Genomic DNA, 22,391 nt, shown 5'->3' with positions numbered 1-22,391 from the left:
CTTGATGAAAGTGAAAGAGGAGAGTGAAAAAGTTGGCTTGAAGCTCAACATTCAGAAAATGAAGATCATGGCATCTGGTCCCATCACTTCATGGGAAATAGATGGGGAAACAGTGGAAACAGTGTCAGACTTTATTTTGGGGGGCTCCAAAATCACTGCAGATGGTGACTGCAGCCATGAAATTAAAAGATGCTTACTCCTTGGAAGAAAAGTTATGACCAACCTAGATAGTATATTCAAAAGCAGAGATATTACCTCGCCGACTAAGGTCCGTCTAGTCAAGGCTATGGTTTTTCCTGTGGTCATGTATGGATGTGAGAGTTGGACTGTGAAGGAGGCTGAGTGCCGAAGAATTGATGCGTTTGAGCTGTGGTGTTGGAGAAGACTCTTGAGAGTCCCTTGGACTGCAAGGAGATCCAACCAGTCCATTCTGAAGGAGATCAGCCCTGGGATTTCTTTGGAAGGAATGATGCTAAAGCTGAAGCTCCAGTACTTTGGCCACCTCATGAGAAGAGTTGGCTCATTGGAAAAGACTCTGAGCAACTGAAGTGAACTAACAACCAACAATAGAAAGGTCTTAACAGACCCACTCCCACAACATGTATCTTAAGATAACAGGATTAGTCAGAAGGTTCTTAAGAAGAAACATGTTCTGGAGCAACATGCATTGTTATTATATAATCATTTGAATTGTTTTCTTGTGTAATCATTAGCTCTGGGCTTAAAGAAAGTTAGTCTTAGAAAAAATAGATTGTTGCCATAAAAATTCAAAGCTTAAGGAAAAAACGTGACTAGGATGAAGGAATGTAGAGGGAAAAAAAGTTTGTCCCTTTTTCCTCTTTGAGGGCCCCGGACTCCTTATCAACTTACCTAGGAATTAAGTCTTTCAGAATCCCCAGGTAATCTGACCTTGAAGGCCAGAATAATTTGATTATAGGACTTCCACAAGACTGAGGGAAAGAGAGACTCCAATTTTGGAGGGCACAAAGAAAATCTTGCCTGCACCAAGACCCAGAGGAAAGGAACAGTGACCCCACAGGAGACAACCAAAACTACCCACTAGTGTTGGAGGGTCTCCTGTGGAGGTGTGGGTCGGGGCTCATCACAGGGATGGGGGCCCTGGTAGTAGCAGTCCAGCAATGTCCCCCCTTGGGCTAATTCCTCTTGGAGGTCACTATTAACCCTACCATAGAGTCCTTAGATCCTAGGGCTGGGTCACCTCAGGCCAGATAACTACCAGAAAGGGAGACAACCCCAACCGTCAGCAGATAATTGGATTAATGCTTTACTGAACAAGGTCCTGCCCACCAGAGCAAGACCCAGTTTTTCCCACTGCCAGTCCCTCCCATCAGGAAGCTTACACAAGCTTCTTAGCCTCCTCCATCAGTAGGCAGACAGAAGAAGCAAGAACAGCCACAGTCCCACAGCAGCTAAAACAAAAACCACTTTAGAGAAAGTTAGGATGAGAAAGTAGAAAGTTGTGTCTCAGATGAAGGGACAAGGTAAAATCCCAGAAAAACAACTAAGTGAAGTGGAGATAGGCAGTCTTCCAGAAAAAGAATTCAGAATAATGGTAGTGAAGATGATTTAGGATCTCGGGGAAAACAGTGGAGAAGATGCAAAAAATGTTTATTAAAGACCTGGAAGAACTAGAGAACAAGCCAACCGAGATGAATAATACACTAGAGGGAATCAATAGCAGAATAACTGAGGCAGAAGAATGGATAAATGACCTGGAGGACAGAATGGTGGACATCACTGCCACAGAACAGAATACAGAAAAAAGAATGAAAAGAAATAAATACAGCCTAAGAGACTTCTGGGACAACTTAAATGCACCAACATTCTCATTACAGGGGTCCTAGAGGGAGAAGGAAGAGAGAAAGGACCTGAGAAAATATTTGAAGAGATAATAGCTGAAAACTTCCCTAACATGGGAAAGGAGATATTCAGCCAAGTCCAGGAAGCACAGACAGGATAAAGCCAAGAAGGAACACACCAAGACAGACAAAAAGACATAGATCAAATATATTAAAAACAACAAGGGAAAAATGACAAATATCACACAAAGGAACTCCCGTCAGGCTATCAGCTGAAATTCTCAAAATTTCTCAAGCCCAAAGGGAATGGCACCACATTTAAAATGATGAAAGGGAAGAACTTGCAACCAAGAATACCCAGCAAGTTTCTCCTTCAGATTTGAAGGTGAAATCAAAAGCTTTCCCAGACAAGCAAAAGTTAAAAGAATTCAGCACCACCAATCCAACTTTACAACAAATACTAAAGAAACTTCTCTAGGCAGGAAACACACGAGAAGGAAAATACCTACAGAAAATAAATTCAAAACAATTAAGAAAACGGTAATAGGTTTATACATATCAATAATTACCTTAAATATAGATGGATTAAATGCACCAACCAAAAGACATAGACTGGCTGGGTGGATGAAAACGTGCATGTATGCACTTCCACTTAACCACATCACTCTGCTTGACTCCCCACCCCCAAATTGTATGTAATAATTTTATATTGTTAATCATGTTCCTATTACGGCTTGCAATTGTAGTTATCTTTTATTTTTTGTCTGGCTATTGAGTGAAAACTGATGTACATCTTTTACTGTTGTGATTATGTAAAACTATTACTTAACACCCTTGTATCATGATTGGTCAGCAGAAGAATAGTATAACTCTGTATCACCAACATTAGGCTCTCTGAGAAAAACCTATGATCACTTTTTGAAATCCAGATGTATAAAGTCCAAATGCTCAGGTATTGCTTTTTGTCTCCAGAGCTCGAGATAAATTTCAAATGAGTAGTCATGTTTAAAAACAACCTGACTATATGATGATCTTACCTAGTTTGTTTCACTTTTTCTAATTCACATTCAGTGCCCTCATTTCATTTAGTTTATGTTCTCCAATATATCCAGTATTTTTTGGATGTTCTTTTTCAAGTCTTTATCAAGCATTGTAGAAAAGCTTTGGTATACATAATATATAATATATATGCTTTAGTTTTTTGAACATAACATGAATTTTTGCCCAGTTAAAAAAATTAACAACATTTTAGTTCTTGTTTGATGACTTATGAATAGAATGCTAGATTTCTAATTAAAAAACAGTGTACAACAAGCAGCAAAGGTGTACTATATAGCATAAGGAACCATGGTCAATATCTTGTAATAACCTATGATGGACAATAATTTCAAAAATAATAAATATGTATTTGTATAACTGAACCACCTTGTTATGTACTTGAAACATTGTAAGTCAACTATACTACAATAAAAAATATATATATATAAAAATGAAGTAACATGAAACTGTAGAATTACAGAGAATTGTTCTTGTTTGACATCTCAAGAAAAATAATTGATAATGATAGATCCTAAACTGACATTCTTGAATTGAATTTATTAAGAACAGTATACAGTAGTTATATTGCTATAATGTAATTTTATATATGAATGAAAATTTTGGTAACTTTGTGTATGTTATGAAGCTTCTTTTTATTTAGGAATTTAAAAATGTTAAATTTAGCTTCTAGTTTGTAGTTTAATATTGAGAAGGCAAAAGTTCCTAAAATACTTGCTGAAAAAATTACATGAGTTTATATGTATTATATAAAGTTGCTATATAGAGTTGACATCAAGTAGCTTTGTAGAAATTCAACTAAATAAAAAGTCAGCATTTATCAGTATCTTTTTAATTCCAGAAACTACCTTATGATAAAGTAAACACAATTAGAGAAAACAACCTAAAATTATCCATGAGCTTGAGTTTTACAATATTCAGAGAAGCAAGGCAGTTTTCTAGAGTCTTTAATTTGTTTTCAATGTAAACTTTCATTTTTAAAAAATGATTCTTGGTAACTTGTAGTGATTTATTCTTCAGGTTGCTGTAATGTGATTTGTTCAGATAAGACTGGAACCCTGACCAAGAATGAAATGACTGTTACCCACATATTTACTTCGGATGGCCTGCGTGCTGAGGTACTCTGTAGATGTTTTTTTTAACAGCAGAATTCCTTTTTAGGAGTCTTGGTGTTCAGAATTCCTAACCATTCCAGTGTCTTCACAAGGGTGCGAGTTAGTTGACAGCTGAGTATTTTTCCATCCTGTGTGATTCTCCCAAGTCTCGATCCTGCTCCAGCTGTGCAGTGCAGAAATGTTGATCTCCCGCAACACCTTTCTGTCTGTCTCTCTACATCCATCTGTTACCAGACTCTGGACCCTTGTTCTGTCTGTCTCTCTACATCCATCTGTTACCAGACTCTGGACCCTTGTTCTATCTGCAGCAAAGGAACCTCTCAGAATTCCCTAAATGAAGGTGCTTTAGTGGCTTCCCATTATGACCAGGGTCCTGAAGTGGGGCTGCTCACGGCTCTGTGGGTTCTGTCCCATACTTCCTTCCTCAGTGTGTATCTCTCCTTGGCTTTCCATAGACCAAGTACACTGACTTTATGGTTCTTGCAGTGTGACAGAATTCCCCCTACTTAAGGACTTTTGGTGCTGTTCTCACTGTTTAGGACAGTTTAATGCCTCTTCATCCTTTGCACCTCATTTCTAACCCATTTCTTCAGAAAAGCTTTGCTGATCACCTAGAACTCATCCTGTGTTACATGTTTTCATAGCTCCCTACCTCTTTGTTTAGGTGAAATCCTCTGTCTCTCTTCCCATGATACCCTGAGCATAATAGAGCAGAAATTCTGGTGCCCAACATACTTGTTGAAAGAATAAATGAATGCCTGAATTATTCTACTTTAATTGTATATGAATGGCCCTGAAGTGCATGTTAATGTATGTGCATTGTTTAATTTTGAAGTTGTATGAGGACAAGTTGCAATCTCAGCTAGTCGTGGCAGAATTTCTGACTGGAATTTTTATTAATACTGTTTGTTATGGGAACAGTATATTAAAATGTGTTTATAGCCAGTTCTGTGAGCAAAGGAAGAACTTCACAAATTAACAGAAGTTGTACTTGGGTCTGTTTAATCCTGTTTTACTAGGCCTTAAAATGAGACTGTATATTTAGGGTGTTAGATTTGGTTAGGATACCCAGTGCTGTGTTGTTGGATGTGTCTTTTCTGGATGATTCAGAAGGGTCATTGGGTTTACATGTGCTTATATGGTCCAGATATGAAAGGTAGGATATAAATTTATCTTTTGTTCTAAGCCCAGAATTTTGCATGTCAAACATTAACTCTTAAACTGCCTTATTTTTATTGTGAAATTTAGCTTGTATTTGGCTTGGCTTGTTGTCACCATTGTCTCTGTCTCCGATTTTTAAAATTGGTGTGTAGCATACTGTGTTAAAGTACTTGTTAAGTGCTAGGGTAAATCACTTATCTCTGAGCTTTGCATATTTACAAAAAGAACTCTGTTTTTGTTTAGGTAATAGGTTTGTCACGAATGTCAAATGTAATAGATTGCAATTCTTTGCAAATTGTAGTGTTATATAAATGTAGGACTTCCCTGGTGGTTCAGATGGTAAAGAATCTTTCTCCAATGCAGGAGACCTGAGTTTGATCCTTGGGTCGGGAAGGTCTCCTAGAGAAGGGAATGGCAACCCACTCCAGTATTCTTGCCTGGAGAATTCCATAGACAGAGGAGCCTGATGGGCTACAATTCATGAGTCCCAAAGAGCTGGACATGACTGAGCGACTAACACACACACACACACCTATAAATGTAATGTTATATAAATTTAAACTCATTTATATAGAGAGATTTTCATGGTTTATTTTCCCTTTTTATAGTGTGTTGTAAGTAGAAGCAATAGAAGGTTATATTATATTAGCAATATATTGTTTACTTACAATGTACTATGTATTATAATTAATTAGCATAATAGTTAATTATTTGTATGGAATTACCTGTAGGTTTATCATTGTAGTGAAAATTACTGTCTATTCCTTTTACTATTAAATATTCTTTTAGATAAATTTGAATGCTTTTCTACTTTTAATAGTGTCATGATGAACACAGCCCATCAGTTTTCTGTTTTCATAAGTATTGTCACTGCCTACTGTAGTGTATTATTAACTGCTTTATGTTCTGTAGGTTACTGGAGTTGGCTACAATCCATTTGGGGAAGTGATTGTTGATGGTGATGTTGTTCATGGATTCTATAACCCATCTGTTAGCAGAATTGTTGAGGTAAATACTGCTTTCTTTATAAGAAAGTGGCTTTCTTCACAATGACTTAGGATGCTGTGATGGGTTCATAGTTGTGTATTTCTCTTAGGCTGGCTGTGTGTGCAATGATGCTGTAATTAGAAATAACACTCTAATGGGGAAACCAACGGAAGGAGCCTTAATTGCTCTTGCAATGAAGGTATGTGCCTGGTCCTCTCTTTGACATGTGAAAACGTCACTCACAAGAGAATATGAAGCCATGGATTTGAGTATTACTGGCTTTTAGGTGTGGAGTGAAGAAGATGCACAGGATTTCGTAGTTAGTACTGCCTTTTGGGAACCAATTGTAGTCTTTCTGGAAATACAGAGCATGAGGGTTTTCCCTATAACTTTCTATCTCCTACATGCAGCATACAAACTAATGACCAGTGATGGGTTTATTCTTACAAAGAAATGTTGTTGTTTTTCGTAATATTCAGAGTGTTGTATGAAAAGTTTTATAAATATGTGTAATTGCTGATAAATGCCAATTTTCAAACATGAAATAGGCAACATTCTTTAGTATTTCCATATAAAGATATTAAGGCCAAGATGAGAAGTCAGCTTTTCTTTTTCCAGTCTTCCCTTTCCTTCCATTATTAATTTCTTAAAATGAACCTAGAGATAGCATTTCTGTTGGGAAGATAGGGTGCTAATCTCAGTGACTCTACCCTAGTTGATCTCCTTTTCTAAGTCGTACAGTTGAATAAATGAGAAACCTAAAAGTCCAACCTGACACTCCCGTAACAAAAGTAAAACTACTTTTAAGAGCAGTTTTAGGAAACATGTATAAAATAGGATACCTCTGAATGAGGTTGCTTCTGTTGAGATTCAGTATAGAAATGTAGGTTGTTATAATATTAATTTGAGAAAGTCAATTGGTGGTTTTATAATGTATATACTTCCTTAATGAGAAGTCACTTTCCTTTTTCCTTTACCATTTGTTTTTCTTGTAACTAAAAATAGCATAGTATCACTTTTTAAAAGATATTGAAAAGTTAAATAATGAGTGTTTATTGTGTTTAACTTTTTCTTTTTGATAAATAAAGAACATGAAACCACCTCTTTATGGGTGGGGACCTCAGAGTTTAGGTAGGAAGTCAACAGTGACAGACTGGAACAAATAAAAGGCAGACCAAGGTAGCGGACAGTCTTAACACTGAGCCACGTATAAGAAGAGTGCACTCTAAGACTTGGAACCTGAACTTTGAAAGGAAGGAGGGATTTAGATAGGGATGGAGGGGGGTATAAGCTAGGGGAAGAGCAAGAATAAAAGCTTGAGGAATACGTAAGGGTAGACTGGATTGTGACTTTTGAATTGGTTAGCCTAGGTGAAATGAACAGTTTGAGTGGCCTAGCGGCTTGTTGAGTTGGCTGTGTGGTGGGTTACTGCAGGACCTTTGAAAGCCAGGAAGGAGCAGTAAACTTGATTTTTGAAAATTTGAAGACTATTTTTGAGTGTTTGCTGGGAAATGAAAAGGGTACTAGGAAGTAGAGCTGCATGGCATCAATAGTAGTCAGCGTGTCAGTGGTGGGGTGAGAGGGCGTAGGGTGGCAGCAGCAGGCAGGGTAGATCTGAGTGTCTGCCCTATTTTAGAATCGAGGAGTTGAGTTTGAAACTTCTATTGATTATACAGTATGTATTGGCTGGACACCTTTATTTCTTACCCTACTTCCTCCCAGAGTTTGATCCAGTTGAGATTTTAATATAGCCAGTGTTGAAGTTTTGCTCTGCACATATAGTTCAGTAGTGTGCCCTTGACTATCTATATGCCCAGGCTTTCACACTGAACATGTGTGCTGCTTTTCAGAGAAGTATGTATAGGTGGAGTGCTGCTGTTTGAAAATAAACCAGGTATCTCTAACCTGCTTCCCTGTAAGTTGTGACTCTTGTTTCTATGTTAAAGGAAAAAAATTAGTGAGAATTAACTTTTCTTTTGTGCCATATAGATGGGTCTTGATGGACTTCAACAGGATTATATCAGAAAAGCTGAATACCCTTTTAGCTCTGAGCAGAAGTGGATGGCCGTTAAGTGTGTGCACCGAACACAGCAGGTATCCTTCCATTTACAGAAAACTTACTCTATATTGTTTAACTAGACTACTATTTTTCATTTACTCTGCACCTTTAGATTTAAGCTGTCATAGACCATAACTCAGACCAGCTCTGAAGTGTGTGTCATTCATAGTAGATTCAGCCCTGGTTGTTTTGTGTTCTCTTTGAATTTATGCAGAAACATGTCAGTTTTGCTACATGAGCAAACCACTGAAATGAGCTGGGGACTGGTCTCAGTGTCCTGGAGCTTGTGATGTCAGTCTTTTGACACATTTTTTATTCTTGGTGACAGGTTTCTGCTGACTGACTGTTGTCTGTGTTCTTCCACTGAAGAGTGCCTTGTCTTCTGACTGAACATAACCACATTCTCTTGTGGAAAAGTGGTTACCAAATGTGTATGATTCATGTTAGTTGGTCCAGCTTACAAACTGGAAAAATGAAATACACTGATATATCAGAATTGTACCATATTTCTAGGTGCTTTAGAAATTTTTACACAGTGTATTGAGTCATGAAATCTACAGTGTATAATCATATCACTTATAGTTGCTATTACTAGCTTCATGTGTAAGCTTACTTTGCCCTGAAAAATACATAGTTGTTATTTTTACATTTTCTTTATTAGGAATTAGTAATTGGTTATGTGTTTCTACCTGTGAACAAACACTTGAAACCAATTACATCTCTGAAGATGGGAATTAGGGAGAGGATTTCCTCTTATAATAAGTAGGAAACTTTGGTTTTAAATTGCCCAACACTAAACTTGTGCCAGAAACTGGTGAGGAGGGGAAGAATAAATTTCTGTTGAGTGTTTAAAGGAACTTTTATGAACCTCAGAGAAGGGGGACAGCTGGAAACAAAACTATAAAAAAATAAAATGTCTGTTACTTTAAGCTTTGCCATCTAGCTTTCAAAAACTGCATCTGAATTAGATAATTTTCAGTTGATGTCCCTTGTCCGTATAGTGAGTGATACAGAAAGAATATGTATATAAGTTTATTTGGAAGGTCTGTTTTTTATCTTTTATATATGATCACATACTACTTCAAGGTAATGTGGCCCATGTGAAGTTTTAAGATTTGACTTCAGCAATTTAAAATATACTAGCCTCACTTGTATATTAAATCTTTTCAGTTGGGGGGTAGAGGTACAGAGTGGCAGGTAATAAATCTGGAAAGATTGCTTGACTTTTCTTCCTATTTGTTGATGAGTTTTTCCTATAAAACAAAATTAAACCAGTGTAACTAACAGAACCCAAATCCATTGACCTGACTCAGGATCTAGAAGAGGTCAGCCTGGCACAGGCAGGAAAAACTTACCAATTCAAAAGCTGCCCAGGATCAAGCAGTTTGTCTTCAGAGGACTTTCACTTGAATTCAGCAGCCTGCATTTCCTCTTCACGGATCACAGCCTTGTTGTGGTGAAGGGGCTTGCATAACTCAAAGAAGCTATGAGCTATACTTTGCAGGGCCACCCAAGATGGACGAGTCATAGTGAAGAGTTCTGTCAAAACATGGTCTACTGGAGGAAGAAATGGAAACCACTCCAGTATTCTTGCTGCAAGAACCTCATGAACAGTTTGAAAGGGCAAAAAGATATTACACTGGAAGATGAGGCACCCCCCGACCCCAGGTGGGAAGGTGTCCAATACGCTACTGGGGAAAAACAGAGTACAATTCCAGCTGAGCTATTTAAAATCCTAAAAGATAGTGATATTAAAGTGCTGCACCCAGTATGTCAGCAAATTTGGAAAACTCAGCAGTGGCCACAGGAATGGAAAAGATCACTTTTCATTCCAGTCCCAAATGCCAAAGAATATTCAAACTACTGCACAGTTGTACTCATCTCACACACTAGCAAAGTAATGCTCAAATTCTCCAAGCTAGGCTTCAACAGTACATGAACCAAGAACTTCTAGATGTTCAAGCTAGATTTAGAAAAGGCAGAGGAACTAGAGATCAAATTGCCAACATCCATTGGATCATCAAAAAAACAAGAGAATTCCAGAAAAACATTTATGTGTGCTTCATTGACTGCATATGCTAAAGCCTTTGACCATGTGGGTCACAACAAACTGGAAAATTCTGAAAGAGACGGGAATACCAGATCACCTTACTTGCCTCCTGAGAAACCTGTATGCAGGTCAAGAAGAAACGGTTTGAACCAGACATGGAACAATGGACTGGTTCCAAATTGGGAAAAGAGTGCATCAAGGCTATATATTGTCACCCTGCTTGTTTAACTTATCTAGGGTACATCATGCAAAATGCCAGGCTGGATGAATCACAAGCTGGAATCAAGATAGTGGGGAACAGTATCAACAGCCTCAGATAGATGATACCACTCTAATGGCAGAAAGTTAAGAGGAACTAAAGAACCCCTTGATGAGGGTGAAAGAGGAGAGTGGAAAAACTGGCTTAAAACTCAGCATTCAAAAAAACTAAGATCATGGTATCCAGTCCCATCACTTTAGGGCAAATAGTTGGGGGAAAAATGGAAACAGTGACAGATTTTATTTTCCTGGGCTCCAGAATCACTGAGGACAGTGACTGCTGCCATGAAATTAAAAGACGCTTGCTCCTTAGAAGCAAAGCTGTGATAAACCTAGACAGTGTATTAAAAAGCAGAGACATCACTTTGCCTGCAAAGTTCTGTATAGTCAGAGCTATGGTTTTTCCAGTAGTCATTTACTGATGTGAAAGTAGAACCATAAAGAAGTCTGAGTGCTGAAGAATTGATGCTTTTGAATTGTTGTGCTAGAGAACATGTTTGAGAGTCCCTTGGACTGTAGAGAGGTCAAACCAGTCAATCCTGAAGGAAATAAACCCTGAATATTCATTAGAAGGACTGATACTGAAGTTGAAGCTCCAGTACTTTTGGCTATGTGATGCGAAGAGCAGACTCATTGAAAAAGATGATGCTGGGAAAGATGGAAGGCAAATGGAGAAGAAGGTGACAGACATTGAGATGGTTACATGGCATTACTGACTCAGTGGCCATGAATTTGAACAAACTCTGGGAGACAGTGAAGGACAGGGAAACCTGGCATGTTGTAGTCCAAAGGGTCACAAAGAATCGGACACGACTTAGTGACTGAACAACACTCAGTCTGTATTTATCTCTGCTCTCTCCCTGGAACCTACCAAAATGACAACCAGTGAATAAAAGATAAGACTTTCCTATACTTCCTCTTTGATTAGTTTATCTTTTAAAGGTGGGGCCTAAAATACAGAGCTAAAAACAGGAGATCAGGTTGAAATTCTTTGTAAGGAGCCCATAGAAATGTTCCTCGTACCTTTTCTTTTTTTTGAGGTCAGACCAGAAATCTATCCAGGGCACAAGTGTAGAAGGCACAATTAAGCTTTAAGACTAAACACAGGATGATTAAGGGAAAGTTGTTGTCCTGGCTACTAACTCTACTTTCTCAGAATGCCTGCAGGGGCACATTTCCCCATATCCTCATTCTCTGTGTCAGAAGATGGGAGAGTTTCAGAGAAGCTGACTGGTTCTGGGGAGATCCCTACAGTATGGAGTGGTCCTGCATAAGCTCTTTGTTCACCAGAAGAGTTTCCCTGCTCCTGGCCTTTGTCTCATCACTGTGAGGGCCATCAGTTGATAAACCCTGCAGTACCCATGGAGTTTCTAGACCTTTATTTGCTTCGGTCTTGAATGTAAACAGACAGACAGTGGTTGTCAGAGCCTTGGGGAGAGTCTTCAGCATAAAAGATGCAGACCAAGCCAACAGAGAAAGGGGTCTCAGAGAAACAAAGGTTCCAGGACCATGAAGAATGACAACAAAATACTTTAAACAGATTGTTTTTCAAGTAAAGTCAAGGAGTCTATCAGAAAGTAGAGAAGTCAAAAAGGTGGACAATATAAAAGATGAGGTGTGAAAATCAGAAAATAGATGTAGGAGTTCCAACATTCACATAATAGTGGTGACAGAAAATGACAAGAGTTTAACAAATAACATCAGGAGATTTTCTAGAGGAAGAGCTTCAGCTTCTAGAATAAAATTGCCCACTGGAGGCTTTGCACAGTGAGTGGGTTACAGAGGGGTGGGGGTGAGGAAATAAACACACCAAAGCCCCTGATTCAAGTAATTTGAGGGCACTGAGAGAGAGTTCTAAACAATTTCAGAGGTTGTTAGGGTGGGGAGGAAGGGCAAGGGGGAGGGAGTATACACAAAGATTAGGAATTAAGTGGCTTCTTAGGCTTTCCAGATGCAGCTCTGCACACTAGAGGCTGGAAGGTGATAGAGCCTTCAACTGAGAGGAGGTCTCTTCCCAGCTGAACTTACATATGTGGGGGTGAAATAAAAATGTTTTCACCCAAGTCTCAAAATGCATAGCCCACATATCTTTTCTTAGAGCGATATTGACGGATAAGTTATTCCAAGGTAAGAGTATACACTAAAGAAAAGGGAGACTTAGAACCCAGTGAGTTCTGACCAGCGGAGGGGTGAAGGGAAGCTCCAGGATGCCAGTTGTGTAGTAAGCCTGGAAATGAACTAGAAAAGGAAAGGCGGGAGGTCCTCATACGGGAGGAGTAATAGCTTACCTGCTCATTGGATCATGTGCAGAATACGTTGAGAGGTGCTTCATAATATGACATGGAAGAGCTTGGAATTAATTAGTAATAAGAATAAAGGAAACTAGGCAAATAAAAAAAGGCAATTATTAACTGTATGAAGGACAAAACTTGAACAGGAAGAAATGTATTTGGCTTACATAGGCCATGGAAAGAACATTAATACCTTTCTGCTGCCTCTGCTGCATCTGCTTACCTGGGGACCAGGGAGGTGGATGCTTCTCTCAGTGTCAGCTCACACTGTTGTACCAGGGACAGAGGAGGGCCACATTATGGACTGGTTCGTAAATCACCACTTGGAAGAGACACAAGTACTGTTTATGTTTATTCGCCAAAGCAAATCACATCTGATTTCAGAGTGGTACAGAGGGGCAAGGAAATACATTTCTGCCACGTGCCTGCAAGGAGAGCTGAGACATTTGTGAACTGTTCTGGTGGCCACTTGGCTCAGCAGTGAAGAGTTAGAAAGTGAGCAGAACACTGGTGATTCTTGTTCTGTGTGTGAGAGAACAATGGAGAGAGAAGGAATAGGGAGTGGGGGTGGCCAGACTATCACCTGTCACAGCAGACAGTATAAAATTGACAAGTAGAAAAGTAGCTGTAAAAATGTAATTAAAAACATGACGATAAGTACCCAGGACAACAGCCAGAAGAGTTAAAATTGGTTTGCCTCTGTGGAGCATAGGACTGGAAGTGAGGAGGTTGGGCAGGGGACTGCAGGTTTTCATTGTAAGCTTTTGAATATTACTTAACGGAGATAAAAAGTCTACTAATACCCACAATTGCAAGCTTGTTGTGAGCATTAAATGGAGTCACATATATGCATGTAATAGCATTGTAGAAAGCCTGAACCGTTGTTTGTGGGCTGATGTTAGACCTCTTTCCTTTTCCTATTATGCCATGAGCTTAGATCTCAGAGTATGGAGCTGAGTGTAGACGTACCTTCAGTATGGAGGTTGAAGGGGTAGAGTAGATGCTGTGTTCTAAAAAGGATGCAGAAAGCTCTCTCGTGAACTTTTAATCATCAGAGTTCAAGTGCTATTCAAAGCCTTAGGTTTGAGTTACTTCTCTGTGTATTATGGGAATCCATGCTGCTTATTTTTGACCCCAATGGCTGATATATATGAATTAAAACTAACTTGAATTTATTTGCTCTGCTTTTTCTTAGGACAGACCAGAGATTTGTTTTATGAAGGGTGCTTATGAACAGGTGATTAAGTATTGTACTACATATCACAGCAAAGGGCAGACCTTGACACTCACCCAGCAGCAGAGAGATCTGTACCAGCAAGAGAAGGCCCAGATGGGCTCTGCAGGGCTCAGAGGTAAGGCCATGTCAGCACAGTCACCTTGGTGGAGAGGTAGTGCTGCTAGTTGCGGATGGATTCGTGCTTCACATCTGAGCTGCCCAGCTCTACCCAGGCTTTGTAGAGCCCTGCCATTTCTGAAATGCTAGGTTTTAGTTGACTAACTGTCCCCCAGAACATAGAAAGTTGGAAACATAGCTAAATATGAAACTTCTAGTTCTTAGAGATCTGCAGTGGTCTCTGAGCAGCTGACAGAAATTTCATTTTAGACAAGTTTATCTTGTGAGAAGGGTAATGAATGGAAGTAAAGTGATGTTACTCCTTCCTTATGTCATCACTTGTTCTTATTTATTAATCTGAAATTCTTTATTAAATATCAAGAGACTTAGGTCTCTAATGCTTTAAACTGAGGTAGTTGCTGACTCCTTCCTGTCTGTCACCAGAGAGGAAAGAGGTGTCCAGACTTGGCTTTGTGAAATGCTGCTGACTGGACGGTGATAGGGAAGAGGGGTCAGCTGGGCACACACACATCAGCATGGGTAGGGTTGAAGATCAGGGGTCAGGGCCATACCTGGTCTTTACGTTCTGGCTTGTGGGGAATGTGTGCCCATGGGTGCATGCACACATACATGCATGTACTTCTGTAGTCTTTCTCAAGGAAATTAGAAGAGTTGGCTTCCTTAATTTTATTATGTACAAAACAAAAGTCAAGCACCACAGTTCTGGGAGCAGGAAACAAGTATGTAAAAACTATTCTTATTCATGGTTCACTTAAGTAGAGTGAACCATAGATTTACAGGACTTCTGTTCGTATAATGTAGGTTTAGAAAGATATTCTTGTGGCTTCCTTTGAGGGCAGTGTTTTGTTATTCTTAGTAGCTCACAGCTAGAGGGTTTTGAATTGACTTGCATTTATAGAGTCTTAAAAGTATGATATGTGCTCCCTGTTTTCCTTAATTTTTTATAACAGAAGCTTCACACTTTTTTTTTTTTTTTTGGCCTAGTTCTCTTAATCTGAAAGATTGTGGAGCTTTGTGTATGTGTGGTTTGGTGTGGTAACTTTGTGAAATAGGCCAGACATGGTGTGGAGCACATCTTTGTTTCACAGGCTCTGGGAAACATTCTGGGCATCTGTCTCTTGCTTCACATCTCTTCCTCTTATGCTCCATTTTCCTCCCCCTGCTGAAGTTGTCGTGATGAAGAGTAAAGAATAAATGAATAAAGATGTGAAGTTTAACTTGATATGAACTTATCTTGTACCTTATAAAACCCGAGTTTCTTAAAATACATGTGGTTGTTAATTTTAAAATTGGAATATACTTTGTTTTTATGTTTCAAATATAAAGGAGGGAGTTAGGGATCCTTCACATGAAAAGCTCTACAGACCTTTGTCCCATACAGTAGCATTAGATCTTCATTTATGCTAAAGAAGCAAACAAATAAATACAAAATTCTGACCTCTGGGCTGATACCACCCGTCCACTGAGGGTGCCAGGAGCTGGTGTCCCTTGCTTAGAATTTGCTGACACATGGGTTGATACTCACTTCCCCCTTCTATTGCCATCTTCCTCTGTTCCAACACAGGAACTGTCATGTGGCTTATTCCCTCCAGAGTGAAAGCTTTTGGTGGGGCTCATATCTCCATAGATTTTGTGTTGGAAAAAGAAGTGATTTGCCTCGAACCATGGTTTTCCAAATGTATCTTATCCTTCATACCTTCTGCTTGAGTAAGAATGGGTACTTCCTGTGGTCTCTCTGGGGCTTTTTAGTTACCTCACGAGATACACAGGTTTAGTTTGTGTGTGTGTGTGTGTGTGTGTGTGTGTGTGTGTGTTTGGTAGGCTGTTCAGTCTGTTAGTATAATATCCCAGATGTAGACACATCCCTCTGGCTTAAAAGGTAGCTACTGCTAAAGTTCTGGAATTCTGAGAATAAAGCTAAATGATATTTGGAAATGAATAGTACTTTGTCCTGTATCTGACGTTCCTAAGGGTGATAGGAAACTAACTATAAAGGGTGGTATGGTGGTATTATTCATGTAGTTTTAGGAGAACCAAAGGTATGAATAAGAAATACCTGTTAATATAGAAAGAATGAAAGAATATAAACTCTTGTTGGTATTAGTGGTTTTACAATTACTTTACAGATTAACTGTACCTTCCAGAGTTTGTTGTATACAAAATTGTTACATGTTGTCTAATTAATATAGCCTTCTAGAACTTCAAGCTATTGAGTTATTCTGGAGGCCTGTAAGATGGAAAGATGAAGATACAGTAGTAGAAATCACCTACAGAGGTGTCTGTTTAAAACTGACTTTAAAGATCAACAAACCTATACTTTTCCAAATAATTAATTGTATTTTGTTAAGAGTCAATAGTTTCTACTGAAAGGAGCTGCAGGTTTTGCTATGTGAAAACATTCCTGTTTGTTCCTCTCCCGCTTTCTCTACTTAACAGTTCTGTAGTCTTATTCCTTTTAATTTTTAATAATTTAAAGCAATCCCCTATCAAGAACCATTAAACTGTAGTATCTTTGCATGTAATAATTTTTGATTTTTAAAATTTCTGTTATTACTGTAATGACATTCTAGTCCTAAGTGATTTATCTGAGTGTGAAGTGTTATGGCCTCCAGATTCTGTAAAGTAAATTCTAATGTTTTTGTGATTAACATTTTCTTTTTGGATTTTATCTTCCAAGTTCTTGCTTTGGCTTCTGGTCCTGAATTGGGACAACTGACGTTCCTTGGCCTGGTGGGAATCATTGATCCTCCTAGAACTGGTGTGAAAGAAGCTGTTACAACACTCATTGCCTCGGGAGTGTCGATAAAAATGATTACTGGAGACTCACAGGAGACTGCAGTTGCCATCGGTATAACTAGGCTGCTTCCTTTGTTCTTGTTAGTTTTTCTTAAATTACTGCATTGCATAGAGGAGCATTAGACATGAAGTGTATTTACAAAATATCGAGCTCTACAGTAAAAAGTGATGCTTTTGTTTGCTCATACACTATAAAATTGTGGGTGAAATTTTATTTTAGTTAAAAAAATAATACTTTTAGTTGAAAATAACTAAAGCATTGTGAAATCACATTATTATATTCATAAAAGGATAGTTGATTATTTTTAGTCTCATAGTATACCATTCTGATGACTAAAAGCACTAGATCATGAATGTGAAAGAATGCATGAAAGGATGATATTTAGGTTTTCTTTCAACTTGAATATAATTTTTTAAAAGCAGACTTTGTACCTAACTTGAAAGAAGATAGCTTGTATCTATAGTTCCATCGTCTGATCACATGTATGCCTATGTTGTTTGAATGCCATTTAAGATTCAGTTCAGTTCAGTTCAGTCACTCAGTCATGTCCGACTCTTTGCGACCCCATGAATCGCAGCACGCCAGGCCTCCCTGTCCATCACCATCTCCTGGAGTTCACTCAGACTCATGTCCATCAAGTCCGTGATGCCATCCAGCCATCTCATCCTGGGTCGTCCCCTTCTCCTCCTGCCCCCAGTCCCTCCCAGCATCAGAGTCTTTTCCAGTGAGTCAACTCTTCGCATGAGGTATCCAAAGTACTGGGGCTTCAGCTTCAGCATCATTCCTTCCAAAGAAATCCCAGGGTTGATCTCCTTCAGAATGGACTGGTTGGATCTCCTTGCAGTGCAAGGGACTCTCAAGAGTCTTCTCCAACACCACAGTTCAAAAGCATCAATTCTTCGGCGCTCAGCCTTCTTCACAGTCCAACTCTCACATCCATACACCACAGTTCAAAAGCATCAATTCTTCGGCACTCAGCCTTCTTCACAGTCCAACTCTCACATCCATACATGACCACTGGAAAAACCACAGCCTTGACTAGACGGACCTTAGTCGGCAAAGTAATGTCTCTGCTTTTGAATATACTATCTAGGTTGGTCATAACTTTTCTTCCAAGGGGTAAGCGTCTTTTAATTTCATGGCTGCAATCACCATCTGCAGTGATTTTGGAGCCCCCCAAAATAAAGTCTGACACTGTTTGCACTGTTTCCCCATCTATTTCCCATGAGCTTTAAGCCAGCTTTTTCGCTCTCCTCTTTCACTTTCATCAAGAGGCTTTTTAGCTCCTCTTCACTTTCTGCCATAAGGGTTACTTTACCAGATAGAAGGGGAAAAAAATGGACATGGAAGTTAATCTTCCAGAACCTGTGAACTATAATTCATACTGATAAATTTAAAATGTGCTAAAGTTCATTAATTCTTACTAATATGGAAAGAGACTGAGACAAGAATTTCACACTTTAAGAAGAATATGTCACTGAAAACATACCATTGTTGGGAAGATTAATTCTAGAGAAATTTCTCAATGTTTATTTTCATTTACATAAAAGTACATGATACCTCATGGGATGCCCAGGTGGCACAGTGGTAAAGAATCTGCCTGTCATTGCAGGAGAGGTGGGTTCCATCCCTGGGTTGGAAAGAGCCTCTGGAGGAGGAAATAGCAACCCACTCCAGTATTCTTGCCAGGAAAATCACGTGGACAGAGCAGCCTGGTGGGCCTCAGTCTTTGAGGTCATAAAGAGTTGGATATGACTGAGCGACTGAGCAGACACGCACATAATATTTCAGATGAGCCACCATCTTGCCTGGTTTTTAGTTAAAAAGCACTCTTGATCTTCATTAAAATTGAGCTCCTGAGTAGAACCCACATGGCCTTGTTTAAATTCTTAGGTATGGTACCTGAGTTTAAATCCTTAGGGTTGAATTGAGAAAACTGTGTATTATTGAATTTAAGCAAAAATAATCAAACAGAAAACTCAAGACTTTTTACTAAATCAGTTTGATCTGTCTTACCATAGTCTTGTCTTGTAATCCCTTGATATAAGGACATTTTATACTTTGAAGAGAAAGTGAGTTAATAACATCATTAAGTGAGCATTATGTTGACTAGCCTGTCAAGCAAAAGCAGTTTGGTTAATTATGTTTTCTTTCCCATTTCACTTTAGCTAGTCGTCTGGGATTATATTCCAAAACCTCCCAGTCAGTCTCAGGAGAAGAAATCGATGCAATGGATGTCCAGCAGCTTTCACAAATAGTGCCAAAGGTAGGCGTGAACCAGAGCCTTTCAGACTAAGGCTTTATTGTAGGCATTACCTCTTCTCCTGCAGTGTTAATGAAGCTGTTCATTTGAAAACAGTTGGGACATGGCCGCCACATTTGTTGGTCTAAATCATGAGGCAAAATCTTATCATTGAGCTCTGTCTTATTGTTGAGAGTGTCTATGAGGTGATCATTATGAATATCAGTGCAAATTTGTTAACTTCAGCAAGAGCTCAGTTTCCTCTGAGAAGGATACTGTGGAAAATTAACAATGGTGCTTGTATTTATAAAGTACAGAATGGAGACAGATCATTACTTTATACTTCTTATTCTTGTGTTCTGTTTTAATTGAATGTGGGAATGATTTTTTAAAGAGCTGTCATTTGCATACAGTAAACTTTTTCCTTGTTAATGTACAGCTTTTAAGTTTTGATGGATGCCTGTGGTCCTAGTAACTACCACACAGGTTCCTCCCATCCCAGATCCTCTTGTGGTCAGCTCCTCCCTCTGCTTCCGGTACTTGGCAACAACCATTGCTTTTGTTTTCTGTCCTTGTAGTTTTGCCTTTTCAGAATGCTGAAAATGGAATCATGCATTCATGAGGCCTTTGAATCTGCTTTTTTTGATTTAGCATAATTTATTTTTAATTGCTGAGTAGGATTCCACTGCAGTGAGTGTATGTTACCAATGCACCAGTTTAAAGACATTTGGATTATTTTCCATTTTTGCTGATGATGGTTAAAACTACTAAAAACATTTGTATATAAGCTTTGTAAGAAAATAAATATTCATTTCTCTTAAATATGTGAGCGTAATTGCTCACGTATATGAGCATACGTCATATAGTTAATCTATGTTTAACTTTGTAAGAAAGTGCCAGATTGTTTTACTTGGTGGCTTTATTGTTTTACATTCCCATCAGCAGTGTTGGAAAAGTGGTTACCAGCACATGGCATTGTTAGTTTCCCCATGCCCATTCTAATAGGTATATCATGGTGTCTTATTGTGGTTTCAATTTGCATTTCCCTCACAACTAATGATTTTGTGTACTTTTTAATGTGCTTATTAGCCATTCATATATTTGCTTTAGTGAACTGTCTAACCATCCTATTTTTAAAATGTTTTATTTTTGGATTTTGGAAGTTATTTTGTGGATAAAAATGGATATATTGTGGATAAAAGTGTTATCAGATATTTGATTGGAAGAAAGTTTTTTCCATTCTGGCTTATCTTTTTAGTCTATTACCATTTTACTTTAAAAAACAGTGGTTTTCAATTTTGGTGAAATCTAGTTTATCATTTTTTTCTTTTATGGATCATGCTTTTGATGTGTTATCTAAGGACTCTTTCTAACCCAAGGTCACAAAGATTTTTTCCTATTTTTTAAAATAAAAGTCTCATACTTTTAGGTTTTATACTAATGTTTCTTATCTATTTTGAATTATTTTTGTCTGTGAGAAGTGGGTTAAGGTTAATTATTTTAAGGTATGGGTATTTAGTCATTTTAGTTCCATTTGTTGAAAAGACAGTGCTTTTTTCATTGAAATGCCTTTTTAGAGCATCTGGAAGCAGTATGGGTGTGTGTCCTCTCCTGATAGTTTTTACATTTATTTCTAAAAGAATAAATCCTGTATTAAGTTCCCTGAGGGTATTGAGACAGAATGTACAATAGCAAATATATATATGAAACCTGCGGTTAATTAAACATTTTCCCATTAGATCTTTGTTTAGCCTTTTCCCAGAGATGCTAGTAAGTAGTGACATCAGACAGACTGGAAGTTTCATTTTATTTGCTTTCTTCAGTTCCCTGTCTGGCTTTCTGATAAAAATGCTAATGAACTCTGAAAACCACCCTAAAGGCAGTTAGAGAAGGAAGAAAGGCAGTTAGAGAAGTAAGGTATAAATTGCGTTATTAGCATGACAGATTACATCATTGGTGATTTCCAAATAAGAGTTTTTTGCATCAGTTGTGGCAGATGCTCTGATGTTATTCCAAAGAGAGAAGCTCATTGAATTGCTTAGAGTCATCCTATTCCATAAATATTGGAGCTTCTTTCAGGTTTATCATGTCTTTTGAAAACACAAGTCTCTTCTTCAAATACTATCAATGAATTATTTCAGTGATTTCAGCTGAGCTAAGCTGGACTTCTCCCCATGACCGCCCATGCCCTTTGGCCTTTTTCTCCATTTTTATTGTGTGTTCATATAACTCTTAAATCTTGGTCTTAGGCTTTTACTTTAGAGCAATTTGAAAAGCTTTTCATTTATTAGTGTTAGAAGCAAAACAAAACTTTTTTGTAAATTGCCAGCTCAGTGAGGTTATTAGAAAATACTGAGTATAGTTCCCTGTGCTGTAGAAGTAGGTCCTTGTTTATCTGTTTTGTATATAGCAGTGTGTATTTGTTAATCCCAAACTCCTAATTTACTCTCCTTCCCTTTTCCAGGTGGCACTAGTGGTACAGAACTCACCTGCCCAGTGCAGGAGACACAAGAAATGTGGGTTTGATCCCCGGGTCAGGACGATCCACTGGAGGAGGAAATGGCAACCCACTCCAGTATTCTTGCCTGGAAAATCCCATGGACAGAGGAGCCTGATGGGCTACAGTCCGTGGGGTCACAAAGAGTCGGACACAACAGCACACACACATCAGCACCCTTCCCCTTTGGTAACAAGTTTATTTTTTATGTTGTTGGGTCTGTTTCTGTTTTCATATAAGTTCTTTTTATATACATTCATTTGTATCATTTTTTTGTTTTAGATTCCACATGTAAGCAATATAATGTGATACTTGCCTTTGTCTAGCTTATTTCACTTAGTAGGATCATCTCTAGGTCCATTCATTTTGCTGCAGATGGTATTATTTCATTCTTTTTTTATGGCTGAGTGACTGAGTATTCCTTTGTGTGTGTGTGTGTGTGAATATATATATGGACTCATTCATGTCTGACTCTTTGCAAACCTCATGGACTATAGCCCGCCAAGCTCCTCTGTCCATGGGATTTTATAAGTGAGAATACTGGAGTGGATTGCTGTTCACTTCTCCAGGAATCTTCCTGACCTAGGGATCAAACACGTGTCTCTTGCATTGGCAGGTGGATTCTTTACCACTACACCACCTGGGAAGCCCCATATATGTGTGTGTGTGTGTGTGTGTGTGTGTGTGTGTGTGTGTGTGTGTGT

At 38.5% G+C, this 22,391-nt stretch overlaps 1 protein-coding gene across 2 annotated transcripts in view; it reads left to right on the top strand.

The window, feature by feature from the left end:
* Positions 1 to 22,391, top strand: part of LOC120860386 (calcium-transporting ATPase type 2C member 1-like) — a 126,239-nt gene that overhangs the window by 93,242 nt on the left and 10,606 nt on the right. For both annotated transcript variants that reach the window (XM_040236187.1, XM_040236186.1), the window contains 7 exons: positions 3,897 to 3,994; positions 6,065 to 6,160; positions 6,249 to 6,338; positions 8,129 to 8,233; positions 13,993 to 14,149; positions 16,829 to 16,999; positions 19,117 to 19,214. In XM_040236187.1, coding sequence (XP_040092121.1) covers positions 3,897 to 3,994; positions 6,065 to 6,160; positions 6,249 to 6,338; positions 8,129 to 8,233; positions 13,993 to 14,149; positions 16,829 to 16,999; positions 19,117 to 19,214 — 815 coding nt within the window. The remainder of the gene's footprint in view (positions 1 to 3,896; positions 3,995 to 6,064; positions 6,161 to 6,248; positions 6,339 to 8,128; positions 8,234 to 13,992; positions 14,150 to 16,828; positions 17,000 to 19,116; positions 19,215 to 22,391) is intronic.

The sequence above is a fragment of the Oryx dammah genome, unplaced genomic scaffold (genome assembly GCF_014754425.2).
Source record: "Oryx dammah isolate SB20612 unplaced genomic scaffold, SCBI_Odam_1.1 HiC_scaffold_11058, whole genome shotgun sequence".
NCBI classification, from domain to species: domain Eukaryota; kingdom Metazoa; phylum Chordata; class Mammalia; order Artiodactyla; family Bovidae; genus Oryx; species Oryx dammah.
This window is presented reverse-complemented; position numbering and strand designations above follow the sequence as displayed.